At 40.9% G+C, this 27588-nt stretch overlaps 1 protein-coding gene across 1 annotated transcript in view; it reads right to left on the bottom strand.

The window, feature by feature from the left end:
- LOC136833946 (bridge-like lipid transfer protein family member 1) overlaps positions 1-27588 on the bottom strand; it is a 66318-nt gene that overhangs the window by 37719 nt on the left and 1011 nt on the right. Inside the window, exons 4-10 of the mRNA XM_067096227.1 lie at positions 27244-27408; positions 25141-25293; positions 23443-23548; positions 16709-16836; positions 16385-16510; positions 10182-10334; positions 1678-1777 (exon numbers count right to left, since the gene is read on the bottom strand). Coding sequence (XP_066952328.1) covers positions 1678-1777; positions 10182-10334; positions 16385-16510; positions 16709-16836; positions 23443-23548; positions 25141-25293; positions 27244-27408 — 931 coding nt within the window. The remainder of the gene's footprint in view (positions 1-1677; positions 1778-10181; positions 10335-16384; positions 16511-16708; positions 16837-23442; positions 23549-25140; positions 25294-27243; positions 27409-27588) is intronic.

The raw sequence follows: 27588 nt of genomic DNA, 5'->3' as shown, positions 1-27588 counted from the left end.
TGGTAAAAACACAATTATAAGCTAAAACTCTTACATTCTAGTAATATTCAATCATTTACCTTCATTTTGCAACCAATTGGAAGTCTCTAGCACAATATTTCGATTTATGGTGAATTTTTTTGAAAAAACTTTTCCTTACGCCCACGCCCAGAAATTCTTTCACACGCTTGTCGTAATGTTTGCACTGTTTATATTAGTCGTTACACAAAGTTTATATATGGAAATGCACAATTCTCATGTAGAATACAACAGAAAATAACTCATGGTTGTAGTTTTTATCAGTTTTGAAATATTTTACATAAATCATGATAACTGCCAAAATTTCAAGCTTCGTCAACTTTAACTCAACTGAAATGGTCAAAAACGCAATTGTAAGCTAAAACCTTACATTCTAGTATTATTCAATCATGTCCCTTCATTTGCAACAAACTCAAGTCTCTAGTACAACATTTCGATTTATGGTGAATTTCTGAAAAAAAATTTTTTCCCTTACGCTCATGCCTGTAACTTTAATCACCGAAATGGTCGAAAACTGCAATTGTAAGCTAAAACACTTACAGTCTAGTAATATTCAATCAATTAGCTTTCATTTTTCAACAAACGGGAAGTCTCTAGCACAATATTTCGATTTATGGTGAATTTTTTGAAAAAACATTTTTTTACATCCGAGCTGTTATTTTAATTCATGCATCATTTTGTGATAATATTTTCTCTGTGTTCCTTTGATCGTTTTAAAATTTGTTATATACCAAAATCATCAATTTAGCGTAAAATACAGCTAAAAAAAAAAATTTAACTCATTAGCTTTAACTGTTTTGCTTACAGCGATTTGTATACAATTATATATTGAGTTTTTTTTTTGCTGTCATATATTCCAATATTTATATATGATAATGATATTTTTTCATTTCTGATGGTTGCATACTAAACCTCAGGCAATGACAAAAAAATGAGCCAAAATGAACTCTTAATCTTAAAACTAAGCTGCATGTGATTTTTAAAAACTTTTTCCGCTTCGCGCTTAACTCACTGAACGCCTGCATACGGGAGACGTTTTTGTAAATAGGGCTTCGGCGTTAAAGGGTTAATAAGAAATACCATTCTGTAGGAAACGTTAAAACTATGTACTTCACTTTCCTCAGCTGATAGTTGCAACATCTTGGTGATAAAGCACTGTACAATGAAAAAATACTCAAGAAAACTGTGATACACAGACCATGACGACAAAGAAGGGCAATGGTGTTATGGGTTTGACCTTCCCCTGCCATCATAGGAACATGGGCAGAGGAGCGGGTGAATGGTGATCATCTGGGAATAGCTACTGCAGATGGGATGAAGAACCTTCCTGCCTTGAATCCATTCATTATACCAACAATGGCACTATACCACCCTAGACCATCTATGAGAGAATTCTTGATATTTACTGGTTTGTCTTACAGAGCCCTGTTGGGCCCATAGAGCTAATTCCTTTGAGAATGAGCAGCAGCTACACTATCAAAACAAGGTCTTTACTGCTGATTGTATAAGATGTTCCACCCAAAGAGCATTAAAATAATTTCCAACACACATATGATGATGAAAACTTACATCTTTTTAAACAAAACAATATCCATATAAAACAGGCACATCTCATAAACAGACAAATATGGTAATTATTATAGGTTTACAGTACCTTACATATTCTAGTTCGGAAGAAAGCAAGTTGCTGAAACTCTGGTTTTGCTTCCACAAAAACATCATTTCTCAAAAGCTGACCTAGGTCCAGGTTAATATCCACCTACATTGAAAATGAGAAAAAGTTTAACTTTAGACCAATTTTATAATAAAATAAGGCTACTGTCTTACTTGTAACTGTAAATCAAACTATTTAACTTGATGACTCAAGTAATAATTCTTTTTCTCTTTTACACTTGAGGAAATTTATATGCCCCAATGATAATACCTTTTCCATGATGTACCTTTCATAATGCACTCTGACTTACACACCTTGGCAAATCTTACATATTAATTGTACTTTTTTTCTAAAAAATTATTAATATGATCATATATTCATATTGTATTGTTTATCAAAACAATAACCAAATTTATAATTTTCTATAAAAACTACCTGCCCCATAAAAAAAATTTCTTTTGGTCTGTTACTGTATAGTGAAATACATATAAAATTGTTATTCTGAGTCCAGTCCTGTGTCAGCCGGGTGAAATCCATTACAGCACGAATTCTAGGGGTATAACCTTTGCTAGATATACTAGAGAAAAAGAGCTTCAGGAAAGCTGGGTTACTTACCTCAGCGAGCGCCTTCTAGGAAGGCGTCTGCATAAGAAGGGTGAGTGAATTACCACTACCACGGAAACCTACTGAAAGATCTCCTTTCAAAATCCCCTGAACAGAGCGTGTTTTTACAGCCCCTACACCAAACACTGGGCCAGGACGGCGCGACACCAGCGCCATTTTACCTCATTCCATTTTCTAGCACGTGAATCTACGGATTATTTTGTGTGCTCTTCCCATCATTTTGGATTTTTTCTGCTTTATTTACGGCACTGAGCAGCTTTACCATTTGTTAAGTACCATCTTCTTGTGGGTTTCACCAATTTTTGGCTGTTATAGTCTCGTATTTTCATAAATATCGAGATCTTATTATGTTGCCACGCAAGGCCCCCAGCCATTATAAATGATCATGAGGCCTCTTCTGTTATTTTCAGTTGAGTCGTCTCCTCGTCGTGGCAGATATTTTGCCCTGGTTCCCTTCCTGGTGGTTCCCGCGGTGGCTCCCCAGAATTACATCATTGGCCTACTGGCCTTGTGAGTGATGCCCTGCCTAGGTACTTCAGGTTGGGTTCCTATTGTTTTGGTCTTTACTAGGCTAATTAATTTTGATTGAAGATGGTGCTCTCTTTGTAGTTTTATTTTTATTTTTATTGTTTTATTATTTTATTGGAGTGGTTTACTCGGGTGTTGGCGGTAGCCTTCAGATCTAACCGCTTCGTGGTAGGCTACGCTCTGTTGAGCATTTTAGTTTTTATGAGTGTTGGTTATCTTGTGGAGTAGGCTTGTTAGCTTCCCTTCCTTTGCTCCCTGGGTGGGGAGTTCAGGGTTGAGGGAGTTTTGTTGCTGTTTTCTCCGATCGTTTTTCTGGCGGGCAGAGTGAGCCCTTGGTTCTCTCTTCCCTCCAATTGGGGGGAATCGAGTTCCTAGGATGTGTGTTCCTCAGGCTAGTCGCCCCCTTGCCTGCCATTCTCGATCCCTTTGCTGGTTCTCGGCTCAAAATTTCTCTCCAGTTGCTCCTTCCTTTACACTCCTCGTCCTAGCCTATACTTAGGTTAGGTCTCATATTAGCTTCGCCTAAGTAGGAGTCGGGCTTCGGTTGGTTGTTTAGTCATTTTGGTTCTCCAAGATTCATGGTCTGGGAGGTATGGTGCAGTTGAGTGGTGAGCTTCTCCCCTCTCCTGTTCCTTTCAGCCTACCCTCCTCCTTACCTCCCCCTCCCCCCTCCTCCTCCTTTCCAGCCTTGCTCTACTGCAAGGGGGTGACGCTAGATGGCGTTTTCTCCAGTTCCGGGACTTTTGTTGGTTGAGGGATTCGCCCTCTCCCATATTGTCCCTAGCATCGCTTGCATTGGGGTTGGTGGAGTTTGTTTACTTAACGCGCTCGAAGTCACTGGTCCGCCTCCCCGCCGGTTTACGCTGATACGTATATTAATTAATTGCTTCACCCTATGTTATGAACATATGAGCATTTTTTTTACCCGCCTCGCCTCCGGCGGGAAGTAAGAAGGAAGGTTTTTCATTATAGGGGAACGGATCCTCCGCCCTCTTGAGTTCTTACCATCACTTGTTACTGTTTTTATTTTTAGATAAGTCTGTTATCTACAGGAGTACTCTCCTTCTTTTTATTCATTATATATAAATACGTGAGTCCGTCCTATACCAGGGTCTCCGCTATTTTACTGGCAGCCCTTATGGTTGGTTCCTGGTCTCTCTCCCATTCATTCCCTCGGAGTACCGTCTGAAATCCTACCTTCCACTCTCTGTAATTTAGAGCTTATTGGCCCAGTTTATGATAGGAGTTCTTTCTCCGCTGGATATTCCGGTTGCAGTTGAATTTCCCCGGCCCTCGCCAGCTTTAGTTTGCTTAGTGGGAGGTTCATGTACTTTTCTACTTACAGACTGTTCTGTGAGGAGCCGGGTGCACCGCCTCTCCAACAACCCCACGGTCACGAGTTTGTCGGACCCACGCTGGTTGTGCGGCCGTCCGCCTGGATGACCTGATTGTTTGGCACCCTGATGGTTGTGAGGTTTGCTTTGCTCTCTGCACAACTGTCCAGGATGAGTTGGTAAGTGACAGTCTCTACATTATTCTTGCTTTATGCCTTAATATTGTATATTATACATTGTTTATGAGGTTCCCTGAATGGTTTTTTCGTCCTTGAATAATTGTTGGTTTTCTTACAGGCGGATAAACTTCCAAGAAGTCTGCCTTGGAATCCCTCCGGCCTGGGTGGCTGGGTTTGGAAGGAACGCCCGCTGGGAAGCCCTACGCCCCGACGCTTAGGGTTGAGGGATTCCTTTACCTCGCGCACGGGTGGCGTCGCAGTGCCTGGAAGATCTGGCCACCCCTATCATCCAGCAGATCCGGGATGAGCACCCAGCCACCCCAAGCAGATATCCCCTACGCTGGAGGTGTCTCGGAGGATGTTGCCGCTATTAACTTCGACCTGAACCGATGAATGTAGAGCAGGACCAGGTGGTAAGTGGTGAGGTAGGGTGAGGTTGTTGGGGGGCCTTCATTATTTGACTCCCCTGCTTCATCTGTTTCTTCTTTTTCAGGCTTTGTGAAGTCTTTCCTCCTTGGGTGATAGAGCTCCATCTGCTATCCTGGGGTTGAAGTTGAAGACTTGGGCGAAGAAGCAGGCTTCAAGTCCTCGCTCTAAGAAGGCATTGCCCTTCTCTCGCCGGCTGCCAAGGTCCAGGACCTGTAGCTCCGGGAGCAAGTCTGGTTCTCCAGCAAAGGCGCGAGTAAGAGGGCTGCAAAACCAAGCCCTCCTCGCCAACCTGCAAGCTGGCGCAGAGGCCTTTGCCAACCAGCTTTATAAGCCGCGACGGAGGACCTGATCTGAGATTTAGCAAAATCTCCGGAGAAGCTGGGCCAGTCATGATAACATACTGGCGGGAATGGCTCACCCACCCCAGCCGAACCACAGCATGTTATCCCCACACTGCGGACCTCCCGCCGCTTGATGTCGGTAACTTTGGCGGTTCGGCTTCCTCCGGGGCCATCCAACATGATGGCAAGCTGACTTGATGGTCTGGCACGAGACGGTTGGAGGGAATGGAGTTCTTTCCCCGATCTCCTGCTCCCTTACCCAGGCCGTGAGGCTCACGGAGGAAGCCTGGATTCGGTCGTGACAAGGTTCCTAGGGGAGACTGTCATCCCTCAGGACCAAGCTCAGTCAGGCTCTCCCGCGCACTCTGACGGAGTGGCAGGCAGATAACACGGTTGACTCCTTTCAAGGGAACTTACCATGTTCGCTCTGGGAGACAACCTTCCCAATTTCTTGCTTGACAAAGTCGCCTGGCTACGGCCCGAGCGTGCTTTGAGGGTATTCCGCACCAGCTAAGGAGATAGACCCTACTTCCCGGTATTCCCAGGAAGTAATGAGTTTCGACAGACGCCCGCCCACTTTCACGGTCGAAGCTTGACCCTTCGCGCTTCCACGCATTCTAGCTGGCAGCTCCCTGCCGCCGGAAGCTCTTTGAAAGCCGGAGTTTGATGCTCGTTGTTAGCCCGTCGCTGAACTCGTATGCCTTACTGAAGTTACTGTCGCCTCCTGCTCGGACGAGCCCTTCTTTCCAGGCCGGCAGTCCTTGTTGGCAGGTTTCAGTCTGACTTATCTGAGTTTATCTTGGCCAGACTGAAATGTAGGAAGTTCATTCGCCGATGTAATTATCCATCACGCAGCCTAACAAGCTCGTGAAAAGCTCGATTTGGGGACCTAACCTCTTCCTGAAGAGGAGGTCACAAGTGTTGGTGGCTGAGGCCACGGGCTAAACCAAAGTCTTCGCTCGCTGGGGTATTTCAGCCATGTTTAAGACCCCAGAATCGGCCGCCCTCAATCGAGAGAGGAGGTAAACGCCCAGGAGGCATAAGAGGCCTCACCACCAGGCGCAGTCCAAGCCGGCCCCGGTCTCGGCAGTGGCACAGCCTTCCACTTCTAAGGCTCACCCTAACAGTACGTGCTGGTCCAACCAGCTGCACCCTCATATGTGGCTCACCGGCATACAAATCTCACACATGAAGCTGCCGTGGTTATTTTCACGGCCTTAATAGGGCTGCAAGGGGAGGAAGAGGCAACCCCTCAGAGAGCTCCAACACACCCCAAGGGGAAGACTCTGATGGGTAGGGGAATAAACAAGCCCCTCCCACTGAGAGAACACAGTAGCGGTCGCCTGTTTTGGTTCAGGGACCAATGGACCTTCAGCCCTTGGGCACACAGCATTGTGTCCAAAGGCCTAGGATGGAGCGGGACTGCAAACCTCCTCCTCTAACCAGGTTTTACCAGCCATCACAGCAATCCTAAAGGATTATGACAGAATTGCTCAACAAACGAGCAATAAAGAAAGTAAGGCACCTAAAGTTTCAAGGCAGGTTATTCACTGTTCCCAAAAAAGACCATCAGCAAAGAGTGATCCTGATCTGTCGCTTTTAAATCGCCATAAAATGCGCAAACCCCCATGCTTACGGTAGCCTTGTGCGGACTCTACTTCCGCGTGGAGCCGCCACCACTTCTATCATCTTTCAGACGCTTATTATCACGCCCCTGGCTAAAGCGAACTTCTCTCAGTTCCTCGGTTTCAGACTCCGAATCGCCTACTCTTCAGGGTCATGCTCTTCGGGTCTGAACATTGCGCCCCAGGATATTCACCAGCTGGCGGACACGTAGTACAGCAACTCCGGGTTCAAGGGATATCCTAGCAGCATATTTGGACGATTGATAATTTGGGCACCAACAGTCTGGAGTGTCAGAAAGCCACGCCCATAGTCATAGCTCTGAGTCGCAGGGTTTCCAACTGAACAGAGAAAGTCCCGCCTGACCTCGGAGTCCCGGGTTTTCAGTGGTTGGGTCTCCAACGGGATCTAATCATCTCACACGCTGTCCTTCCGCTCCAAGAGGAAAGAGATAGCATCTCTCACCAGGAGATTCTCAAAAATCCATCAGCATCCTGCCGGTCCTATGAGAGTGTCCTTTGGTCTCTTTCCAGTTTGCCTCCAGTGACAAAACTGCTATTAAAAGTGAAGTTAAAAGACATAAACAGAGTGTGGCGGAGTCGAGCTAATGTCAAGCCTGCAGAGACAAGGTCTCTCTATCCTCAAATCTTAAAGACAAGGCATCGCGGCAACAGGGCCTCGGTCAAAGGCTTGTCCAATACAGTTCCGCTTCAATTTCTTCTCCGCACTAGTAGTTCACACAGACGCCTTGCCGGCTGGGGGATATTCAACAAACAAAAAGTACAAGGAACGTGGTCCACAATGTTTCAGCAGTTCCATATAAACACCCTGGAAGCTATGGCGTATTTCTAACTCTGAAGAAAATCCGCCCCAACCGGATTCATATCAGGCTGGTGGGCTTGACAGCGCAGTGGTAGTTCATTGCATCAACAGGGGCGTGCCCAAATCAGGCCGAGTAAAACCAAGTAATGGTTGCTATCTTCTCCCTAGCTTAACAAGCACGGTTGGCACCTGTCAGCCACCCACCAGCGGGGGCACGGAACGTGGTGGCGGATTCCCCTGTCCAGGAATGCCCGCTGGAGACGGAGGGTCCCTGACGCGGAATCTTCAGTGGATTTGCCGGCGGGTTCCGGCCCCGTGGATCTTGTTCGCAACGGAGAGCAACTTCCAAGCTCCCCTGTTATGTGTGGCCCCCAACCTGACCCTCAGGATGCTCGCCAGACGCAATGACAGTAGATTGAAACAGTTGGGAGAAGATTTATCTTTTCCCCAATAAACTTACTGCTGAAAGTTTTACACAAACTCGTGACATTCAAAGGTCAATTAGCCCTAGTAGCTCCTTTATTGGCCGAAGAGCAATTGGTTCCTCTTCAGGAACTGGGATTACGGAGTCTTCGATCCTCCCTGCTCTTCTGACTCAGACAGTACAAACTAAGACTGTGCCAGCTTCTCAAGAATCTCAGAATGCCCAGTTTTATGGACTTTATAAAACGAGTTCAAAAGGAGTTTAACATTGACCCTTGTCACTCTGTTTTTAGAATCAGATAAAAGAGATTCTACTATTAGACAGTATGACCCAGCAGTCAAAAATTAGCCTCCTTCCTAAAAGCATCTGAAGCCAAAATCATGACAGCTAATTTAGGAGTTCTTCTTAGATCATTGTTTGGAGAAAGGCCTAGCTCCGGCCACCATTACCACAATCAAGTCAGCATTAAAGAAAGTATTTCTTTACAGCTTTAAAATCGACCTCACAGATTCCTACTTTTCATCTATCCCCAGAGCATGCGCCTGCCCACCAGTATCACGCCCACAGTCTGTTACGTGTTTCAATGACGTCCTTAAGTTAGCATCAGAGATGGATAACTTTATTGCTCTTATCAGGATCTAAGAAGACTTTATTTTTGATTAGCTTGGCTTCAGGTGTGAATCTCAGAGCTGTCGGCTCACTAGAGGTATAATTATGTGAACTTCCTCCCGCCTGGAGGTCCTTTCCCTGACCCCTAGATTTTTAGCTAAGAACGAAGACCCACAGGACAGGTGGTCTCCTTGGAAGGTGGTGCCCTTCCTCAAGACCAGTCTTTATGTCCAGTTTATACACTTAAATCTTTACCTTTTAAGAACTCCACAGAGTAAGTCGGGTCCTCTTTATCAGGGAGAAAGGTACTCTTCACTAAATGCTATAAGACAACAAATTTTTATATTTCATTAAACAGGCCAACCGCAGATTCAATCCCCAAGGTTCATGATATTCGAGCAGCTGCTACTTCCATTAATTACTTACAATATGGACTTTTCGAGTTATCTAAACCACGGGTTGGAAATCACTTAGTGTTTAAACGCCACTATTTAAAACGCCAAGCCCTGAAATTTTCTTAACAACATAGCTGTGGGAAGTGTCATCTCCCACCTTAATTAATCATATCCTTGTCCTTTCCTTTTCCGCCCGCCCGCCTGCCTCATTTATTTTTCTGCTTATTCTCCTGCTGATTATACCACTGCCTGGCTCTCATATTGTTGTTTCTTGTACCTGTTGATGGAAAAAGCGAATTTGGAAATGCTATGATTGTTTTCTTGTGGGGTACTGGACAGTTTTTATTTGGCCTCCATGTACCCAGATGAATGTATATATTAATGTTAATTGATTTTGTCTCTTACGTGTTTAGCCTAAGTTTATTTGTATAGTATTAAGGTTATATTTGCAGTTATTTTGTGCGCTTTTCATGTTTCACCTTGCTTTAAGTAATTTTATAGGTTTTTGGGTTTTTTCCGTCGTGCTGGGACCTGCCCATGTTTCATAGTGCATGTTTTTTAATGTGCCTTTAGATTTAATATGCCTTAGTCTTAGTGTTCTTGCTACACGGAAGAGATTGCTTAATTAAAATTATTTTGCAAACTTTTGCCTTTCTTCAGATTACCCCTCCATTTCTTTTTCCTGTGGTAGTTGCAGCCTTGGCATGATTCTTATCACGCATTTCACCGGCTGACATCGGGACTGACTCAGAAAAGGGATTTTGACAGAGGAAAAATCTATTTCTGAGGAAGGTCCCGTCACCCGGTGACCTCCCTGAATCACCTAGTACTCTCCCTCTTGCACATGCCAAGTCTGGGGTTAGTGCTAGCATGGAATGAGGTAGGTGGCGCTTGGTGTCGCTGGTCCTGGCGGGTGTTTGGGTAGGGGCTGTAACGGCTCACCGCTCTGTTCCGGGGATTTTGATATGAGAGATCTTTCGAGCAGGTTCGTGGTAGTGGTAATTCATCACCCCTTCTTATACCGACGCTTCCTAGAAGCGCCACTGGGGTAGTAACCCCAGCTTTCCTGAAAGCTCTTTTCTCTGGTATATTCAGCAAGGTTATAATGAAATTGTGCTGTAATGGAATTTCACCGGTGACACGGACCTTCTCAGAAATAGATTTTTCCTCTGTCAAAATCCCTTTTTCACAATATTCTCACTTGTGCTTTTCCAAATATCTTCATGGGTAAAGCTGAATCACCATCACTTGGACGGCTAATGTTCTCCACTCGGTTGCTGAGCTGCAATTCGACAACACCAGTTTCCAAACGTACTGCTGACTGAGTGGGGGTGGTGGCTGTGATTATGATGCCCTGAAATTGAAGATAACTTATTTTAAATTGCATATAAACAAGAATACTTCAAAAACTGAATTTCTATACAAGAAAATTAGTTTTTTAATATAAACTCATCACTCATATACACCTACATTCATGGCCTTTGAATGTCCTCTGATATCAGAAGAACTACAGTGAATGCAAAACCTAGATCTTTGGTATGCATAAATCACCTACTCCACTTTTCCTGTGGTCTAAATATGAGGTTGTGAAAGCAAATGGACCTGATGAGGGAACTTATTACAGATATGGAAGATGAATTTCAAGAAATATTACCACTTTAAAAACAATTAAGTTTGCTTCATCACAATCCACTCATAACTGTCCACATCACAATTTAGATGGGAGGCCTGGGCTGCTGAATCCCTTTGTTTATAATCACAAAAAGTAAAACACTTATATATGTGTGAGAAGTTTATAACTAAAGGATGCCCAAAAGTTAATTGATTTGAAAATATTGGATTTAGAAGATGATGAAGGTAATTTCCACAAAATCTTCAACAAGGGTAAAAATAACTCCCTGCTACTGCTGTTCCCAGAGAATATGTATTCATCCACTTTAGTATTCAAATCCCAGGAGTAGGTGGAATATTAAATTTCAAATAAAAACAAAATAAAGTCTTCAAAAAGTGAAGAGAGCTGTAAATAATACTATTCTTTTTTCTTTCTAATATTGTGCTCTGAGTGGCCAAATGTTCTATTAAATCCAAAATTAGTAAACTGCTTTGTTTTCTTACTGTCATACCTCCATCAGTAGTACTATGCAACACCTCCTCCTCCTCCATTTTTGGTGGCAATCAGCCTCCCGCTCTTTCCCGTCTCCGGATGGGTGGGGGTTGTGCCCTCTGAGGTGGAAGGGGGTAGGGGTGAGCTACTCAGGCACAGTTGTCGCTCTCTACCCACCTCCGGATGGGTTGAAGGTGGGGGTTGCTTCCCTCTGGGGTCTACTATTCCGATAAGCACCGAATATCACAGATTTTCGGTTATCAATGATTTTCGCTTATCATCATGCCATGGGAATGGATCCCCCACCAATAACCGGGGACTGCCTGTACTTAGCTTTAAAAGTACTGTGTGATAAGGTCAGTGGTGCCGTCAATGACAGCGCGCTCGACATGCTCCTTGGACTGGTCAACATAACTACCTGTACATCATTATAACAGTAGACATAAAAAGCTCAACAGTCATAACAAAATTTTCAAAATAGGAATATGAATTACAATTTTCCTTGAATGTTGAAGTTTTAGGCTATGTTCAAACTGCTTGTATGTTGCAAAATGATTTACAGGCAATCCACGGTTATCTTGCAACGAAAATCAGCAATTTTGGGTGCTGATATGCGCTGATTTCCACTTATCAGCACTGATAATCGCGTATTGGAGCGATATACATACCTAACAGAGGCGCCGATAACTGATATCATTATTGGCACCAGCACCAAAAATTGCCAAAAACAAAAATTGTTGATTTTTGGTTATTGGCAATTTTCATTTGTCGTTTAGCTGTCGGAATGGAGCCTCCTTCGACAACCAGGGACTGCCTGTAGAGGCCTAATAAAATAATCTAAGCCTTTTGAGATGTAACCTCTGTTACTAAAGAATTTATTTGTAGACATTACCTGTTCTTTGAGGAATAAAAGATAATGATGATTTAAATTATATGGAGAACTATTATCTATTAGTACTTAATATCAAAGCATATGGAACACTTGTTTTTAACTGGCTGAAAATATTATTTTCTTAAAAGTCCTTCTGCTCGCTTTTTGGTGCATAATTTATTCTTTTATGTGGTAACCTGAAATACTTTAAGAATGTGTAGATAATTTCACATGCTCTCTGGCCAGATGTGAATGCTAAGTATAATGTATTTATAGTAAGTAAAGAAATCTAACACACCCAGGCCTTGGAACAAAATCTTGGCTTAAACAAAAGAATAACTGCATAGGTGAATATTTGCTAGTAAGCCATAATTTTTGAAATGGTTAAGAAATATAACAAAAAATAATTTTATTTTTAAGAAAATCCAAATATTCCTCTAACAAATATAAAATACAGACAGTCCCCAATTTACAACGGGTCCGGCTTATGACGTTCCGAGGTTACAACACTTTTCAAATATATTCATCATAAATTATTTCCCGGTTTACGAAACATGTTCCAAGGTTACGACACGTTGTACGCTCATCCAACGAAAGAAATATGGCTCCAAAACAGCAGAATAATCAAAATTTGGAGGCTTTTTTTATGAAAAACTCAATAAAAATGCAGTTTACATCGTTGTCAATACACTCAAAGCATTCAAAGTAAGGTTTTCTTAGGATTTTTGACAATTTTCGATGATTTTTCAGTTTATGACGCGGCGTAAAAACAGAACCCCCATTGTAAGTTTACGATGGGTCCGGCTTACAACGTTCCAAAGTTCCGACGCTTTTCAAATAAATTCATAAAAAATTATTTCCTGGTGTAACGACCCGAGTGGGCCGTTATGCAGGTTCTTTAACATACTCAGGACGGGGCTGTCATGACTGACGGCAGATGCAACAAACAAAGGAGGGGAAAACAACAAAAACAATATAATGAGCTTAAAATTAATTTATTTACAAGATTTACAAGTGAGTCAGGTCTGGTAAAATGATAAACCATAAATACAAAAAAAATAAGCCAAAAGGCAGCACTAAACAAAAGCAAGTTAAATAAACAAAAGTAGCATTAAACAAAAAAAAGGCAAAAATAAACAACAGCAGGCAGAAAAAAAAACAAACATACGTCCTCCATCAGGGCACCAAGACAGCCCTCAGCTGTACAACAGGGACAAAAACCCACAAACCAGAATACCCCGATGGAGACGTCAGGACAGCCTCACGCTGTCATCAAAGATGAGCAGCTCGTGGTCACACGACTACTCATGGTCACACTCCACCTCTACGACGTGCTCCACTTCGTAGGCGTGCTCCAATTTGCTGCTCAAAAACTCGACCAACGTCGACTCCAAAAACTGCCTGCTGCTGCTGCCACTGCCGCTACTTTTGCTGCCCTACCAGACCCGACTGAAGAAAGAAAAACGGCAGCTCACCGACGAGAACATCAAAACAAAAAAAACTTGAAGGTAAGGAGGCAGCAATCCACAAAAGGGAACGAGCGGGGAACCAGCAGTTCCCGCAAAACCATCACTTAACGTGACACCTGGTTTACGACGCATGTTACTTCCCGGCTTACAACGCACGTTCCGGGGTTACGATGTGCCGTACGCCAATCCGATGTAAGAAATATGGCTTCAAAATGGCAGAATAATCAAATTTTGGAGGCTTTTTTTATGAAAAACTCAATAAAAATGCAGTTTACATCGTTTTCAATACACCCAAAGCATTAAAAGTAAGGTTTTCTTAGGATTTTTATGATTTTCCGACAATTTTTCGGTTTACAATGATTTTCAGTTTACAACGATTTTCGGTTTAGGACGTGGTGTAAAAACGGAACCCTCGTCGTAAACCAGGGGACTGCCTGTATTTCATAACAAGAGCCAACTCTCATGCAATGCCTGTTTTAACATGGGAGAGGACAAAGTCCCTCCTACATAAAATCAAGCTGGCCCAAAAATTTTGTGATTTGATGGCCTATGAATGTGAGGGCCTTGACATCTGAAACTACCAGCCTCCTCACCAAGGGCCCCAGCTCTTTCATCAAGGTACTGACAGCAAACTGCCACAGGTGCAGCCATGAGGTGGCATAGACTGCAGACATTATCACAGATTCCAAGTTGTTTCCCTAAATGAAGTTAAAGGAGAGCCCCTGTTGATGAAGTCTATCAAGGTGTTCTGATCAAGTCAAAGTGGAGTATATGCACCTCCAGGGATGTAATATTTCTTCTGCCTGATCAGCAGTGGTAGAGAGAAGTTTGGCCAATCTGCTAGCTGTGAGGGAACTGCCTGACCCACATACCAGGAAATCCACCGTAACCAACCAAGGTCGTTGGGGAGAGGTCTGACTTTTGCTCCCAGTCCTACATCTGCTCCTGTTGATGGGTAGAGAGAGGATATTGGAGTTTAGCCTGGGTGAGCCCCTTCTACAGGGTCCATGGTGGGACCAAAGTGGGGGCAGGGTGAAGAGCAGTAAGAGCACTACAGTCAGCCTTCTCCCACAGTTGAGGCTTACATGATTCCAGTAAAAGAGAGGGGGCAGGAGACCTCTCCCAGGGATAGAAACAGGCCCACTTCACAGATGAGGAGAGGGCAAACACCTTGAATGTGGCAAAGAATGGGCTCTCTTATGAGAACCCAAAGAAGAGCAACAAGGAGAGTTCCAACTGCTCCTGTATTGCCACTGGCACAGGGACAGTGTGCTGTGTGTATTGCCTCTGAGAATGCTCGTGAAGCTAGATTGAGAGTGACTATCATGTGAAGAGATTCTGTTCTGTTCTGGGTAAGGCACCAGGAGTGGGGAGGCTGGGGGCATGTAGTACCACACTGGTGTGACCCCAAAGGTGCACAGTGGGAAGAGAAGAGAGCATGGTTCTCTCTAAGCAAAGGTATGAAGAAGCACTGTCCATTGATCACTCAAGGAAGACCTAGCACCCTGGAAGTGACAGTGTGATAACCAGCGAGACCTCTTCCTCAAGAGTCTTGGACTCTTCTTCCTATGAAAACAATCTGAGGAGGATGACAATGACGATGAGGGGGAGGAAGAGAACAAAGAGTAGCGCAGTGTTTTCTTTGAACTCAAGACCTCTCTGCCACCCGAGACAATCTACACCCCAGGAAGGGCAGCAGGGCAGGGTGGGTTGAAGTCAACACTTCCACATTTTCAGTAAAGGGAGGGACCTCAGGGAAATGTTGAGCCAACGCTTGTAAAGCGATCATGACTTGTTGGCCCTGTCCCTCCTGGCCAAGAGAGGGGTACCACCAATCTTCAAAGAAAGCCAAACTTTCAGTAACTGTATGAGAGGCAATCTGCATAGTCTCTTCATCATCTGAGCTGAGATGAAGGGTTTGGTAGATGGCAACTTGCCTTTCCCAGAAGTGGAAATGCTAGGAGGAGAGAAGGGATGGTCACTGGGGGGATGGAAGGTTCTTGAAGGACTAGGTATTACTACCAGCATCAGTCCATGATCTACGGAAGCTCGGGAATATTCCTAAGTTTTCTACACCTCCAACCATAGTGCTCCCACTAGGGAGAAGGCCAGGCAGCATATTCAGGATAAATTAAGAGTACACAAAAATCCTCATAGCAGTGCTGGTCCTGTGTATTCTTCATGTGGGAGAATTAACAGGACCAAACACAAAAAAATACAACATAAACACCAAAAATACATAAAATGACACAGACACACACAGTGTAATGCACGAAAAAACACAATGGATTAGGATAAGGGTATTCAACTAGTCCACACAAGAAGAGGGAAGATAGCAATGCACAGCTTCTAAATCATAACATGGCTGAAAAAGCAATAGAAGATGTTGGGCGGAGTGTGGGAGTAACCACCTGTCTCCCCCATGTCTTCAGCAGGTTACCCACCTTGTTAGTCAGTTCACAGCCAGTCCAGTGCATGTACTGTGAGATACTTCATATGTTAAAGGCATAGTATTTGTATCCCCATAGGAACATATTATAATCATGAAAATATAAAGAAACATGTAAGCAATAACAGAAAAAAATTATCCAAAAAACTACACAATAAATTTAATAATAATGTTAACAATAATGAGATATGTGCAATGCTATGCAAAACATCTATCCATAACAGTGAGGATATGTGCAAATGACAAGGAATACTGTAAAACAATGCAACAAAGGTCTCCAGCAATAAGTCTCTAGAAATACACCCTGAAACATTTTTAGCAACACTCAAGGAAAAATTGTTATCACTATTGATATGTGGATGTAAGAGTATATGATACAAAATGTAGAATACTTTCTTTTAATGGAGATAAAGAACAATTACAAAGAAAAAAATAGAGACAGCTACAATAAAATGTATATTCATAATGTCCTGTGATACTATGAACAAAAATGTTATAAATTACCAAATACCTTAAGACGAAGTTGAAGAGTAAATAACAGCCTTCGAGGATGTGATACATGACTTGTACCTTCTTCTGTCCATAAAGGAACTGGTTTATCTCCACCAGCCATTTTCTGTACAACTTCATTAACTTCCTTTAAAGAAATTAAAAACACATGATTTCAGAACATTATATTACCTGTTAGTAATAAGACATATGCAAAAGAATAAAAACAAATCAGATATAATATGGATGAGCTAATAAAATAATTTTAACAATTTTAAAAAATAGAGCACACTCTTTAATTAAGGCATACTTTTCTAAGTGAAATTTCAAATTAAAGATGACTAACCTTCATGAAAACTTTTTGAACAAAGACTAAGTGATTTAGGAGATCAGTTGTCAGGCTGTGCTCCAGAGCACCAATTTCAGCAACAGCACTCATATAACTTCCTTCTCTTAAAACCATTCCATCAGCAGCTGAAATATTTTTTCATATTAAACATAATATAGTAATGCAGTTAAAAAAATTCCCTTTAATAATTTTTATGAAACTACATTTGGAAATATTACATCACTAGAAATGTAACATTTCAACCTCATAATAACAGTTTGAAAAATAGGCCAATTTTACACAAATGACAAAAATACAAAAATGTTAAAAAATGTGCACATAAAATGAAATTAATGAAAATGATGGCACATGGTGAGAAATACAAAAGGCATAACCCTGAAGGCAAGGCAGAAATGATGCTAATGTTATGCAGTCACATGAAAGAATGTGTGGCTGTGCCACATGCATGCATGCCTGGTGTATGGTGGTGGCCTCTTGATTTTGAACAGTAGTCTATTAATTTTTAAGGGTAAATGTTTGGGTGACTGAATCCACTGCACAGAAGTAAAGTAATTTGGGTGACTGAATCTTGTGCACAGAAGTAAATTAATTTATGATGAACTGGTTTGTACTGAAATTATGTTTTGTGTATAAAAGATTTTGCATTGCCTAAACTACAATTCAAATGATTATTTCACTAAAATAATACCTGAGAATATGAAATTGCAGCTTTTATGAAATAAAACAAAAGAATAAATAGAAAATCAGCCACTAAAAGGATATGCATAGACACCTTTCACCCATCAACAGGCAGAATCAGCCTGCCTCAATTCTTTCACAGGTAACTTGTCCAACAGCAGAAAGAGGGGCTGGGAGGATGGCAATTCACTACGACTGATGGGTTTGTATGGGAATTTCTTCTTTATTTTATGCATATGCAATCTTTTCATACAAAATCATCAATCATAATTTGAATCACTATTTAGGTGGGAGATCTGAGAAAATTACCTCAGCTACAGCAAGATTGTTTATTGCACCTTCACAATTATGCTGTTAATTATTATATGTACTGGCAATACCCCACACCTGATACCAAAAATATGACCTGATTCTCGGCCATTTATAGGTTCTACCAGTACAACTGAAATGCGTAAGATACAATTAACACGTGTATTTTCCTTGATAGTTACATGGCCCTGTTGCTAACATTACACTACTTGCACATGCAATTATATTCGGATGGTACTCTGGGGTGACATGTGCCCATACTATCTTCAGGCCAGCTTTCACAACCCATCAGCCACTCAAAACCTTAACCTGATCTTTAACTTTTCAAACTGAACTTGCTTAGGTCATAGACCTCAGCTGATTGGTCTCTTAATAATCGAAAGGAACCAATAAGGGTTTTCAGTGTATGGCACTCATTTGAATTACTAAACCCAAACCCCAACAATCGTGTGGTGTTTCACGAATCAGGATTATCTGTTCGTTACTCTCTGATCACAAAGGTATACAAACAATTAGCAGATTTTCTGTTACATCTCCAGACACGAATTTCTACATAAATCAGTTCACCAACAGGCTTTTTATTTTGTATTTCATTTGTTAATTTGTGCAACTCTTTTAATGCACGTTGGATATTCGTTGACAGCTCTTTCGCACTGTCCTCTTCCTTGGCACTGTTATTGTTAACATTGATACTGCTAGTACTGGCACTCCTACCATCACGTGCTGATTTTCTTCGGGTTTGCATTGTTTATTTCACCTTCACAATTACGCTGTTAATTATTATATGTACTGGCAATACCCCACACCTGATACCAAAAATATGACCTGATTCTCGGTCATATATAGGTTCTACCAGCACAAATGAGACGCGTAAGATACAATTAACACGTGTATTTTCCTTAATAGTTACATGGGACCCTGTTGCTAATATTATGCTAATTAATTATGCAATTATAGTTGGAAGGTACTCTGAGGTGACATGTGCCCATACTGTCTTTCAGATGCGCTTCCTAACCCGTCGACTACTAAACCTCACTGATCTTTAACTTTCAAACTGAACTTTTGAATATGAGCCTCAGTTGATTGGTCTTCTCACAATGAAAGGGACCAATAAGGTCTTCGATGTATGGCACTCATTTGAATTACCAACCCAAACCCCAACGATCGTATGGCGTGTGACGAATCAGCAGTATCTGTTCGTTACTCTCTGATCACAAAGGCATACAAACAACTAGCAGATTTTCTGTTATGTCGCCAAACACGAATTTCTATATAAATCAGTTCACCGTTAATAACTAAAATTCGATAATTCCTCAAAATTCGGTATTTGGCGCTCCCCTTAAATACTGCAGCCCTCTTCCTCATTACCAAAGGTTACAAAAACCTATATATGTGTAAACCAAACTAACAAATCATCCTCTTGGCCTTTGCCGCTGTAGTTAAAGAGCTGGTATCCTAGCAATACTTTCAGTTGCAGAGAAAACAAGGTGAGTCTTGATAAGGCAACCTTGAATTTTATAAATATAAGTCAATCATCCAGAGATTGAGGTTAAAAGAGTGGGGCTGCCACTGGATGATCATAATGTCTTCAAGTCCTTCATTATTCTTAATTTAAAGTCAGTTAAGATGTCCTTTCTTAAGTTGTTGGGGCACTAAAGCTTGAATGTCTCACAGACCAGTCCATCACTTCTAAGCATGTAACTACACTTCAGAGATCATACAACTTCTTCCCCATCTTTGTCCAAAAATTCTACTAAATGAATAAGATCTTCAGCTGCATCGAACTGCTCTTTCTCCAGGGTAAATGACACTTTAGAACTTGCAGAACTCTTGTAAGAGGAAAACCTAGAACATCTTGACTACCTGTCTGGTGTCATAAAGGCCAAGGAGACTGACAAAATGGGATAGCATTTCTATTTGGAATGGACAACCAGAGATCCTCTAACAGATGCTTTTGCTTTATTTGAACAATACAACCTAGAAAGCAAGGAAGAAATGCTAATGAAAGCCCCTTCTGTGGCATGCAGGTGCAATCCAGAAATAGGCTACCAGGAGATAATTTACTACAAGCTCAAATGCAAATGTGATCTAGCTGCACTGTCCAAACTTTAATCCCTGTAATGGTCCAGAGATCTCAAGGAAAGGCACCTGCTCAAAACCGGTAAGACTGAACAGTTGGATGAAAGGGCCTAACAATGACCCTTAACATTATTCAACCAAGTGATGAATTGATAGCAAGCACCAAGTGTATTACCAAAAAAATGATGGCAAAATGTTGAATTACAGAACACCATAAGTAAGAAAGGTATTAGTTTGCAGACCACTGAGCTGATTAACAGCTCTCCTAGGGCTGGGTCCGGCGATAGACTTATTTTATGTGGCTAGAACCAATTGCTACTTAGCAACGGACCTACAGCTTATTGTGGAATCGAACCACATTATAGCGTAGAAATTAATTTCTATGCAAATAAATTTTAACTTGCATCAGCCGTGGCGGAATCGAACTCCGGCCCCATCGAGCGGCGGTCTGAAGCTCAACCAACTACGAAACAGGGCTTAGAGAACACCACATCAGAACATGAAGTGGCAGGAGGTGGGACTGAATACAAAATCCAAATGGCAGCAGATTTAGCAGGAACATGAGCTAGACCCTTGGATAGCAGCAAAGTCAGCACTACCATGGATGTAACAAATGTAGTCGATGTCACTGAAGAAAATGTAGATGGCAATGCAAGAACAAATGAACCAGGTAATGGTGACCGCAGTAATCAAGGCCAAGAAAACTGCAGGCACAGTGATAGTCACAGTAACCAAGGCAGAAGCAGAGTGTCAAGAGGGAGCGGCAGTAAAATACATCAGCATCAAAATCATTGGAACCAATGAGGCTGAAGTCATTATAGGCAAGGTAGGAGATGTAGAGATAATCACTAAAGCAGCAGGCAAAATCAACTAACCCAAAGCCATGAATGCTAAATATGAAGCAGGGCATAACAGAACAGAGGTCTAATAACCTAACACCAAAAGAGCAACCTGCTGCTGAAACTTTTCCAGCAAACACTTGCCAATGAATTGCACACACACTTATGAAAGCAAGATAAATCCAGAAAAGGAGATGGAGGTACCTGAACCAACTACAATGGTACTGTAAGGTACAGCATCAAAACAGCAAGATTGGTAAAAGTAAGCACTTTAGGAGCCTTCCTTAAGAGACCATGGAGTCTATATGGAGATCTGTTTGTAGATGGAATTTCATTGCTTCCACAGGCCTAAGGGATGCATACTGCCAAATCCCATTCATTCGCTTTCCAGGAGGTATCCTAATTTTGTTTGGTGGGTCTGCTTGTTCTTTGCCTTAGTCTGTGTACTGTGCTTCAGGTCTTCACCACAATTCTTGCCCCAGTTACCTCCTGGGGCACTGTCAGGATTTGTGTCTTCGTCACTACAGTACCAGGAGGATCAGCTGGTTCTGGCTTCTTCGTGGAGGAGTTGTGGGGACATTTCTTCAAGACTGGTATTGGTCTTTAGGTCTTCAGGTCAACTTGGAGAAGTTAGACCTGTTGCCATCCACCCAAGAGGTTTAATGAAGAATGTTTTTGACAACAATGTTAGTCTATCCTTGGAGGACAATATATCACCTCCATAAGACCATCAAGTTCCTATTTCTTCCTTGTCCCACAACCAAACTTGGCAGGTGCTGATTGGCCTCCTGGTCTCTCTGGAGAAGTTGGTTCCTTACACTCACTTCTGTATTCATTCTCGACAACTCCAGCTGGCTTCCATTCATTCTCGACAACTCCAGCTGGCTTCCTGTTGGAAGGTACCCTCAATATCTCCAGCTTTTGTTGGTGGAGAGATTGCCATAACATGGTGAAAGCAGTTCCTCTAGTACCTCATGGTCCAGATCTCCTCACGTTTTCAGACCCCTAGATCTTGGGATAGGTGCCCATCTATTGGAGTCTTGGGTTCAGGGTGCCCCATCCAAGGAGGAGTCAATTGTGCATCAATTTCTTAGGGCTTTTTACAGTCTTCCTAGGCCTCCAGACATCCGCAACCAACTTGTTCTATTGCTGCAGAATACCACAACCATTCCTTACCTACAGAATCAAAGGGAAACAAGGCCATAGTAGTTTTATCTGCCAGCCATAAAATCTTTGCTTGGGCAGAAAGGGACAATGTCATTATCATGCCATGGTTTGTTCTGGGAGTGCAAAATATAGAAAAACCTACTCTTAGCATGGCATACCAAGTTCTTCCTTTGGAGTTGTCTCTTCACTCAGATGTCTGCTGGGTCCTGTGGCAGATAGGAAACCCTTATTGGATCTATTTGTCCTTGTCATTGGTCCCAGACTCTCCTCTCTGCCATCTTTAAGGTAAGCACCTAGCAGTCAGAGACCTTTACCAGATTTTATCTTCTTGATATCACTCATAACGCTCTTGATTCATATTCGTTGGGACCCATCATCACAATGGGCCACTTACTTTCAGTAAGGAGGGATTTGAACCAAGCATCCTCTTCCTCTTCATGGTTCACCCCTCAGTTATTTGCCACAGCCATTTTTATTCTTACATTGAACAAGTTTTTATGCAAACTTATTAATCATAATTTCTAAGAGGAGTTGGCTGGGTATGATGCATTCGGATCTTCAACAAAACATTTTGCTTTGTGACTGAATGTGTTCTACAAAGTTAGGGATGTTTTGTATAATTTTTCATGCGCATCTGCTGCCGTATGAACTGAGCTCAGGGTTTTGTTGTAACTTGGGAGCAGAAATGTAGTGAAGGGGGAAAAATGCTACGGGTATATTGGGCTAGCATCTTAGCCCAGTAATCCTCTCACTGCCTGATGATTCCCCAGGTTACCCCTAGCCTTTTTCTCCTTGTCTCACTACACTTCTGTCCCCAATTTACAACATAAATCCTGCACCAATGTCATTTAAAGGTAAATGGGCACATGAAAATTATACCAAAACGACCATGGTGAAGAGTTAAAAATTACTAGTAAGAATTATTATACGTTTTCCAGTAATTTAAACTTTGACATAAGACCTACTACTTGAAGAAAATAAATAATGAGAAAAATAGAAGTCAAATATAAAGTTGAATGCAGTTGTGACAAAAATAGTAATAAACTGTATTGCAACAAATTAGATGAAATTACTACTTGCTTTCTATAAACAAAACTCTTAGAATGCATCTAGTTGTCTATTTCCATATTACTTACTGCCTGCAGTAGTAATCTAAATTTAAGATTAGTATTGCAACACTTAAATTTAAATCTCATATGTTGTAAAAATATGTAATATTCGAAGCTCACTAACATTCAAGCTGAAATTATAGTTGAATTTAAATAAGTATTATTGTCAAGTACATTAACAGGATCACTGATTCACAATGCTGGACTCACTGGATTGTGCAGAAGGATCTCTCTTAAATGAAAAACAGAACTGAAAATAAATACTGTATGGTGAAAGTTAGATGGCTAAGTAAGAACATGCCATAAGGAATGGATGAAAAATAAAAGGCAGAAAGCAATACCACATGGGCCAAAGGGGTGCTGCAAAGATCTTTCAGTACCACCTACAGTATGCTACACAAGCCACACTTGATGCAGTGGCCCCCTACAAGGAACTACATGAGAATTAATAGGCAGGATACAACTAGTAAATACACTCATATTTCCAAAACACACATCTTCACCACTGACTCTACAAAGAATTGTCACAGAAATAATCTAGGATTCTTACCAGTGTGTTGGTCAGGATTAGTTGTATCATCTTGAATCAACTCAGCTTCTACATGCACTTGTGGAAGCTGGATACTTGCTGAAGATGGTAAGTGTGTTTCACTTGGCTGAAATCAGGGAAAATAAAACTTATAAGATCAATATAAATTTTTAAAAATTAAATGATTTTATTATCATTATAAATCAAAGCACTGTGACACTGACTGGTGTATCGTGAGTTATTGTAAAGAAATCTTCTAAATCATACCGCAAAGATATCTTAAATTCTGCCAAAGGCCCCTAGCTAATACTTATGATTAATATGACCACTGATTATTAATACTATATATCAAAATTTCATAAGACCACTGTTACATTTTTAGGCTTGCACAAAAGAAGTGTCCATGAGTGAGAGGGGAAAATTGGAACAAGGTAAAGTTGAAGACATTAGATTGCTAAGTAGGAACAGACAGAAATTTTTTCATAACCAGTACATATTCCAGCTACGCAGGAGATTTTCCCCAATGTAAAGGCCGGAGGTTTGTATTTGTATGGGAACAAACAAGCACTAAGATCAGGGGAAAAATTCCAAAGAAAATGTATGACACGCAGCAGTAGTAGCAAGTATCAGGTGAAAAGCAGAAGACTGGTGTGCATAGTAGAGGATATTAGATATTTAAGTTTTTGCTGAAGTCTTCACAGTGTCATAAGAGAAGTTACAATAGCTAAGATAATGAGATGAAGCAAGATGTGAAATTTCAATGAGCAAAGGAGGGAGGTGAGAGGGATAGTGATGGGGAAGATCTGAGGAGAGAGGGCTCTGCCATGCACATCCCCTTGCATTTTCCCTGTTTTACATGTCATGTAAACATAACATAAATCTATGCTTTCAAAATGCATCCACTTAGTTTGACAATGACAGACAAACATAACACTTGAAAATTACAGAACTATAAACATATCTATAGTTCATACTGCATACCTGTTATTTTCCTAAAATTTGCTTTATATTACATATAAAGAACAAAACTTCAAGGATTACTACATTTATGAAATGTGATACCTCTCAATCTATTTCATTCAACATGGGCAGAAATATTGAAGAACACAGATATAACTAATGGTAACAGAGGCATAAAGCACTGCACATTACATGCAAACTGGGCCTCACTGACAATTTCCAAGTAGTATACCCCAAGAACACTATAGGGAAAAAGGGAAAGTTTAACACAATAAATGAATGATCATGAAAGAATCAAAGAGAAATATGAAATTCACTGGAAACTGGAAAAGCATTAGCACTGCTAAATCATTAACCCACTGTTACTCTGAAATAACTTTTTTCTTCTTCTACCTCTTATTATCATTACATAATTTATTGACACCAGTGAATATTTACAGATTAATGGCATTCGGCGAAAGGATTTTTTTTTTCACATGAAAAGTAGCTGAACAGCCAAGTAAGAAGAATCAAAAGGAGATTGGACAGAAGGTGAAGCCCTTGAAGACCAAATAGGCAATGCAAAGAACCTCTCTTTAGCAGTGTCTATGTGGGCCCCACAAAATCACAATAACCTATGTGCTTCCCTTTTACCTACTGAAGGATTAAATTCAAGTACTGTATGACAGTGGTCTGTGCTCTTACTCAAACTAGAACTTCTTTAATGGTGCAATACTCACAAAAACCATAAGAATTTTTAATTTTAAATCATTCACTTACCAATCCTTGTAGTCTTGTAGAAAAGGACAAATGATGTGTTGGCAAGTGCACGGTAAACTTTGCCTTGGCTCCAGTAATGCCCAAACTTGAAACTTGCTCCATGCGGTACTGCGCTTGAAGTGATGGCAACAGGGCTGCCTGGATGCTTAAACTCTGGGAACAACAAAATTATGTTTAGGATTTTATGGAAAGAATCAATATAAACATGGCTTCATGCTTTATGAAACAAAGAATATTATGGTATTCACTTACTTCTATTTATATGAAACAAAAAAGAATCTTATGGTATTCCCTCTTACTCTAAGTCAAAGATCTTTAGGATAATTCTTCCTAACCTGGGCTCATAAAAATGAATAAAGACGCTCCTTCACTTAAACTTTCAGTGATACAAACAACTGTGACTGCAAATTCAAATTGTATTCAGAGTGCTACGTTTGCCACCTGCAAGTTCAAATCTTATTGCGCACCTCTGCTTAGTTAAAATTTTTGCCACTACCCACGCCAAACAGCAATACACTGCCCCGACTCTCGAACCTATGCAAGTGGTAAGACATCATCTGTTGTGCTCTGATTTATTCATGAGATTTTATCATGAAACTGAGCCCATCCTTTTTTTTTATCATGGCTAATGGCAAGTGTAAGGCAAGTGAAGATAGTGGCAGTGGTAAAAAGTGGCTATCTCAATGGAAACAAAAGTGGCAATTATAAAGAAATCAGAAAGTGGTGGAAAAATGGTTGAGGTAGCACGCCATTGTAATATGGATCGCTCAACTATTGGCACAATCTTTAAAAACAAAGAGTGAACAATGGAACACACAAAAAGTGCTGTGCCAATGCAGTCAACAATTATAAGCAAGAGAAGGAGGAGGGCAGTACAAGATATAGAAAAACTTCAGGGCATTTGGATGGAACACTAGACACAAAGGTCTGTACCGCTTAGCCTCATGCTGATTCAGGAAAAGGCTAAAAGCCTCTTCAATGACTTGAAGGCTATGGCTGGTGAAAGCCCTGCAGATGAAACATTTGCTGCAAGTCACGGATGGTTTCATCACTTCAAAAAATGTGCTAACTTGCATCATGTGTCCATTACTAGTGAGGTAGCAAGTGCCAACAAAGCAGCATTCAAAAAATTTCCACCCTTCAGAAAGTTTTTAATTTTTTGAAATTTATATATATATATATATATATATATATATATATATATATATATATATAATATAATATATATATATATATATATATATATATATTGTATGTATATCTTTGGTCCCAGGGTCCAGTTGATGTTGAGTTCTAGCTAATGTGAATTTGGATAATGCAGGGATTATTGTATTAGCTAGCAAGTGCAGCCAGTTCAGAGCCATGAAATACAAAAACTACTGTAATTACTTCATGGAATCAAATAAGAAAGAAAACATAAAAAAAATCATATAAAATATTACATAAAAAGACTGCAACTGACTCTTAATTGCTGAATGTAAAGACACACACAAATAGGGGGAAGACCAAAATATACTTGAACAGCTAGCAAATACGATCACTGCAAAATTGTAACCAGACAATAAAACTCAAATAAATTGAAGAGCTCAGAGCTGGTAAATGAAATTATTAAATAATTTACAGTACTTATAGAAACTTCTGAAACTATCTCTGGTATGATGAAGAAAACTGCTTATGCTTTACATAAAACTTGGAGAGGCTAACTAAAAATTCACTGGTGTAATACTAATGTTATCCTCAATACTACTGACAAATGATTCAATAAAAAGAAAGTAAAAAATAAAAATGCTGAAAGACCACATGGTAATTATCAATGGTTCTTTAAGCCCTGTATCTCCATGACTTGTTAATCCATTTCACAGGAGGATTCAATTAACCACCAGAGACCTAGGGGATTACATGGCATGTGTTAAACCTACTTGAGTTACCAGAGTTTTTTTTGTTTTTTTTTTTTTTTGCCTACAAGAGAACTGATGATTCTGGATTCAGACTGGGCTTGTGATGAAACCAAATCATAAGCATTACAATTTACTGCAAAATGAAACAACACCTGTGGACTTACAAAATATTAATTGAAATGTTTTAAATACATATTCAAAATACCTGGAGTAATATGGAGAACTGTATAACTAAAGGATGTAATAAAGAATCTGAAGGAGTGGGTTCTTGTGGACCAGGTGGTTCCTGAGGAGGTCGAGGAGAGGCTGCTACATCTGGTTCATCTACAGTAGCACCACGCCTTACACCTGGGCGTGGCACTCTTAGTTCCTAAGTTATGGAAAAGAAATACACCTTTTAGGCACTGGACTAAACTTTGCACTCATTCAAAGGCTTACTTAACAAAAAAAATTTTGTACATAAAAATGATAACGGAACACTGGAAATGTAACAGGAAAAGTCTAAAAAGTGCACAGGTAAAATCAAAGTTCCAGGGATCTGGTTTTTGTT

Source organism: Macrobrachium rosenbergii, chromosome 52 (assembly GCF_040412425.1).
Source record: "Macrobrachium rosenbergii isolate ZJJX-2024 chromosome 52, ASM4041242v1, whole genome shotgun sequence".
Taxonomy (NCBI): domain Eukaryota; kingdom Metazoa; phylum Arthropoda; class Malacostraca; order Decapoda; family Palaemonidae; genus Macrobrachium; species Macrobrachium rosenbergii.
This window is presented reverse-complemented; position numbering and strand designations above follow the sequence as displayed.